This window comes from Tupaia chinensis, unplaced genomic scaffold, assembly GCF_000334495.1.
Source record: "Tupaia chinensis unplaced genomic scaffold, TupChi_1.0 Scaffold138365_1, whole genome shotgun sequence".
In the NCBI taxonomy this organism is placed as follows: domain Eukaryota; kingdom Metazoa; phylum Chordata; class Mammalia; order Scandentia; family Tupaiidae; genus Tupaia; species Tupaia belangeri.
In genome coordinates this window covers 1,313,869-1,319,337 of record NW_006198262.1, presented here as the reverse complement: position 1 = coordinate 1,319,337, position 5,469 = coordinate 1,313,869, and the positions used below count along the sequence as shown (strand labels likewise).

The window sequence follows — 5,469 nt, the reverse complement described above, 5'->3', positions numbered from 1 at the left end:
GTCAGGCTCTGAGTCCTCTTTCCCGGTCTCCCCCAAGTATGTCTGGGTGACTCCTTCGGCCACGACTGCAGCTTGACCTGTGATGACTGCAGGAATGGAGGGACCTGCGTCCCAGGCCTGGATGGCTGCGACTGCCCCGAAGGCTGGACCGGGATCATCTGCAATGAGAGTGAGGCTACTGGACAGAGGCCAGGCAGCAGGGACCAGGGCCCGAGCAGGACCTTCTGAGCCCATTCAGTTTGATTCCTCCTACTAGCCCCGAGCAGGGGAACTTGTGTGTGTTCATTCATTCATTCATTCATTCAGTGTCTTCTGACTGTCCATTCTGTGCCAGGCACTGTTCAAGGCAATGAACACCCTGGGGACAAGCAAGCTGAGGTGTTTGTCCCTCATGACTGTCAGTCTCCAGATTCCAACAGCAAGCCTGACCACAAATAACTAAGTGAGGGGTGTTTGCTGAAGGGCAAGAGTGGGCGGGACTCCTTTAGTTCAGGTAGTTGGGGACTGTTGTGTCTCCCAATGGCAGCAAGGATTTCCCCAGTGCCGCACTTTAATAGCTAAAGTGCATTTGAGAACTGTTCTCTGCTCAGAGGTGGCATTGGAGGTCAAGGCTCTTCTCTAGGGCGTGATGATGCTGTGAGAATCTGCCTTCCTAAAAGGGCTGGTTTAGTGGATGTGTTGGCATTCAGAGGGTGGTTCTGCTGATTGATTTGTGATATCTGCCATGAGTGTGGACAGAGCAGTGGGCACTCCACTGTCTTTGTTGCCTCTATGTGGTTGCTCTGGACTGAGTGCCTCCAACCCCAGGAGGTGAGTCTCAGAGTCCTGTTGGCCAGTAACCTGTGCTTCTCTGTCATCTCTGTAGCTTGTCCTCCAGACACCTTTGGGAAGAACTGCAGCTTCCCTTGTAGCTGTCAGAATGGTGGGACTTGCGACCCTGCCACAGGCGCCTGCCGCTGCCCTCCAGGTGTCAGCGGAGCCCACTGTGAGGATGGTACGTGCAGCTACTCCCGATGCCTCTGGAATTGCCCCTGGAGTGTAAGAAAGATGGGAATACCACCCTAACTCTCCCGCCTGCCTTCCTCACAGCTCCCATGGGAGCAGGGAAGTAAGGGCAAGCTTTGTGTAGACTGTCTTCCCACCTTGCCTCCCAGTCTCCAGCGGGCTGGGCTATGCCTGAGGAGGAATGAGGCCCTTTAGTGAGGTGTGGATTTTTCAGTTGCTAACTTTCTTGGACCTAACTGTAGCAGATGGTACAAACTTGACAGAACAGTATTTTTTAAAAACTGGATTCCCTTGGGAGGTAGTGAGCCCCCCCCCCCGCAACTCCCCATTCTGTGCTTCCCTCCAGTGCGTGCCCAAGAACGTGCTCACCACCTGTCCTGGGCACAGTCAAGGCAGATGGCCCCAGCCAGAAGCTCATCTTGTGCCCCTTGGCCTCTCCACTCTCTGCGTGCAGGGTCCTCAGGCAGCTGAGGGCCTCGAAGCCTCTGGGCTGGGTCTTGGGGGCTGTGTCCTGGTGGGCGCTGCTTCTGGCTCCCTTGCTGAGCTGTAGGGCCCCTGAGCATTGCCTCGGGTTGGTAGCTGGCTGCCCCTGAGGCACTTACTGGGTCCTACTCCCCCCCAGGCTGCCCCAAGGGCTTCTATGGCAAGCAGTGTCGCAAGAAGTGTCACTGTGCCAACCGAGGTCGCTGCCACCGCCTCTACGGGGCCTGCCTCTGTGACCCAGGGCTGTATGGCCGCTTCTGCCACCTTGGTGAGTCCTGCTGCCTGTGTGGGTGTCTGCGGTGGCCACAGGGAGTGGGATGATCTGCGCCTTACTGCCGTGGTTCAGGGTGGAGTGTGGACACTGAGCAAGGTCACCAGCCGGCATGTGGGGGCTGGGGTCTGCCCCAAGTCTGTGGCCTACCACTGCATTGGCCTTCAGTGTCTGGATGGGCCATCCCCGGGCTTGTGACACCTTTCAGCCTGGACCCAGGGAGATGAGTGGGCTGCAGGTGGGAGGGAAGGGCTCCTCCTGAAGTCCTCCAGGGCACAAGCTTGTCTTGGCTTGGCGATGCCTGGCAGCAAGGCCAAGTCCCGAGCTCCTGTGGGGGTGAGGAGGGGACAGCCCTGGGTCTGCAGACACTTGGGGAGGGATGAAGATAATGGGCCATTGGAGAAAAGGCAGATGAAGATAGCTCTTTGCCTTATTTTGTAAAAGAATTATTTGGAGAGGAGAAAGCTGGGGTTTTCCTAGCTAGTAAGTGGTGTGGCCCAGGGCAAGTCCCCAAACCGCCTCGAGTCCCTGGTTCTCTTCTATAAATGGGCATCATTGTCCCAGCCTCTTGGATGCGAGATAAGGTGCTGTAATCTCCAGAACATTCTAGAAGGGGCTGTGACTACAGGTGTATTCTCCCTAACGCTATTGCCCTTACTAATCCAGGGCTGCAACTGGGCCAGACAGCACCAGCACAGTGCTGGCCTCGAGGACCCAGCTCAGTAAATGAGCCTGGAGTCTCTGGAACGGCAGATTCTGTGGAAACACAGCCCAGGGAGGGGTGGGTGCCATAGGTGGGCAGGCTCCCCCATGGTTCTCTGGGTGCAGCGTGCCCGCCCTGGGCCTTTGGGCCAGGCTGCTCGGAGGAGTGCCAGTGTGAGCAGAGCAATACACGGTCCTGTGACAAGAGGGATGGCAGCTGCTCCTGCAAGGCTGGCTTCCAGGGCGAGCGGTGCCAGGCAGGTAAGTGTGGGTGTGGGCGAGGGGACAGGAAGGGTCCCAGGGTGCTGAACCTACCCGCCCCTCTCTCACACCCCTGCAGAGTGCGAGCCCGGCTTCTTTGGGCTGGGGTGCCGGCAGGTATGCACCTGCCCCCCTGGTGTGGCCTGTGACCCCGTGAGTGGCCAGTGTCGGAAGCAGTGTCCTGCTGGCTTCCAGGGGCAGGACTGTGCCCAAGGTGAGTGGGCTCTGGCTGCCTGGCTGTGGGGTCTGGGTCATCTGGGCCATGTTGGGGGCGGGCCCCAGAAATGCTTCATAACTGGAGACCGAGTCGCCCCGCCACCAGACTCACTGGCACCTTTACCTGCCCACATCACCTCCTCATCATGCAGCAGCAGCACAGCCATTGGTCTGCATGTGAGAGGTAGCCAGGGTAGGAGCTGGTCTGTCTGCTCAGGGTCTGGGCCAGAGAAGGGCTTCGTGCCTCTCCCAAACCACTCTCTCCCTCACTCCATTCCACTGGAAAATAGTGAGCGAGCTTTGAGCTGCAAGTCGGGTGCAGGGGCTCCTGCCTTAAAGTGAGCAAGCAGGAGGGAGGTGCCTGCTATGAGTTCAGAGGTCTGGGCTGGAGGTGTGGTGGGAGCAGTGATGGGAGGACCCTGCACACGGATGCTGTGGCCCAGGCCTGTGAATGGGCACAGGGAACCCATGCCCCACATTTACCCAGCGGGCAGAGAAGCTGTGAAGAACCAACTGGGAGATGGACCAGTGGTGTCTTTCCTCCGGTGTCCCTGGTAACCTCCCAACCCTGTGGGCAGCCTAGAGTACATGAGACGACTGCAGCTTTGCCGAGAGGGCCGGGAAGGTGGGGACGGCCAGCCCTGAGGGGAGGCGGCCTCTGCTCCTCAGCCTGTGCTGTCAGGAGGCGCCATGACTAGAACAATGAAATGTGATCCTGGCAGGCGAATAACTTACAGCCTATGTGATGTGTGGGGCCGTGGGAGGGGCGTCTCTGAAACCTTTGCTCCTCAGTCCTGTGAGCAGGGTAGGAAATACCTAAGTCTCGCTGTCAGCTCATGAGAAGAGGAGCCAAGCCCTGAGCGGGAGTAACTGAGCTGCTGCAGGGAAGGCAGACTGCAGCCTCCCTTGGCATGACACACGCTGTTCAGAACCATTGGCCCAGGTAGATGGGGCCCATGGGGACTCTGCACTACCACCGGTGACACCATGGCCAGGGCCAGAGAGAGACCAGCACCTCTTCTCTGCCTCCCCTGGAGCTGTACCAGAGGGCCGGCTGGGCTCAAGTCCCCCAAGCCTGAGCCCTTCCCCTCAGCCAGAGCTGCCCAGCCAGCCTCTGTCCCCACTGGGGGCCAAGGACGGGCCCACTAGGGAGCAGTGTCTGCCCAGGGACACTCCAGCTAGCTGTCTTAGCCACCCAAGGGTCAGAGCAACCTGACCAGGGACCCGACTTGAGCCTCAGAGCCTTCATATGCACCCAGGCAGGTCCCCTCCACATGGGCGTCTATGGAGACCCCATGAGATGCCCGTAGAGGGCTGTCAGGTCCAGTTGGCACAGTAGGGATATATATAGGGCTTGGAGTCCAGCCTGGAACCACCCTCACTTGGCTTGGGTTCTCAGGTCAGCATTTCACAGCTCTGAGCACCTCTTTCCCATCTGCGCATGTGTCAGCAGAGCTTAGCGAATTACGCAGACACAGGGCTTAGCCTCCTGAATTGCTGTCCGGCCTCCACACACACAGCGTCTCTCTGCCCTGCCTCTACACAAACACACATGTTGTGTGCACATGCAAACACAGACATGCATGCTTGGGGCTCACCCTCCCCCAATGTATGTGCCCCTTCCTTCCAGGCCCCCCTTTGCATGCTGGAGCCCAGTGAGACCTCACCGGAGAAGCACCCCTACCTTGTCTCCAGTGACCAGAAAGAACCTTGTCCCCTACCTTGTGACCCAGTGACCATAAAGAAACTTCATTTCCACTCCTCCTTCTCATTTTCTTTCTTTCTTTTTTTCCCTATTACCTTTTTAGTTTAGAAGCCTCTAGTACCCTAAGGATGAGCTACAGGAAATGACTCACATATTTTTATAGAAACGTTGGGCTCTCTGCTTGCTGTTAGGTCTGGAAGCTATTACTTCCCCAAACGTGCCTGCCCCCAATCAGTGGATTGGGAGCTCCCGAGGCTCAGTGCTCCCTTGGCCTGGGAACTGCAGCTGGGGACTTGGCCCTGCTCCCTGACCCACACCACAGGGGCGCCGTCTGCTTCAGTGTTTAGTGCACACCTGTGCTCAGGGCCTGCAGTCTTGTTGACGAGCCTGTGTCATGGTGGGTGCATCTCCCAGTATGTCCTGCCACCAGAGCCCGCAGGGACTGGACTGCCTGTCCATCTGATGCTCTTACCCAGGCAGGGCACATTCCCAGCCTCAGGCCCACTGTGGGGGTTTTGACCAGTGGGCTCTGTTCTGTGATTCTTTGGGTGTAGAAAATTGGGTCCCCATAGCCCATCCTCTGGAGGTTGCTGTGGCACCTTCATGGGTTCCAGCAGCAGGTGAGCATCAGTGTGGCCACCCAGAGTATCTGCCCTAGCCTCATGCTCAGCTGTCCTGGGATGGGGAGGCAGAGGCTGGCCAGAAGGGTAGGTCAGGTATGGCGGGGGTGGGCGGTATTCAGGAAGTTTGCTCAGGACTTTCAGCATCCAGAGCTCCCCAGCCCTGCAGGCCCTGGCCAGGGGCGGGGTACCAGTCTCCATAGCAT

General features: G+C 58.2%; 1 protein-coding gene across 1 annotated transcript in view; it reads left to right on the top strand.

The window, feature by feature from the left end:
- The window catches only part of MEGF6 (multiple EGF like domains 6), a 40,901-nt gene that overhangs the window by 22,274 nt on the left and 13,158 nt on the right, over positions 1 to 5,469 (top strand). Inside the window, 5 exon segments of the mRNA XM_006161206.3 lie at positions 38 to 169; positions 866 to 994; positions 1,628 to 1,756; positions 2,588 to 2,722; positions 2,802 to 2,936. Of these exon segments, the coding sequence (XP_006161268.2) occupies positions 38 to 169; positions 866 to 994; positions 1,628 to 1,756; positions 2,588 to 2,722; positions 2,802 to 2,936 (660 nt within the window).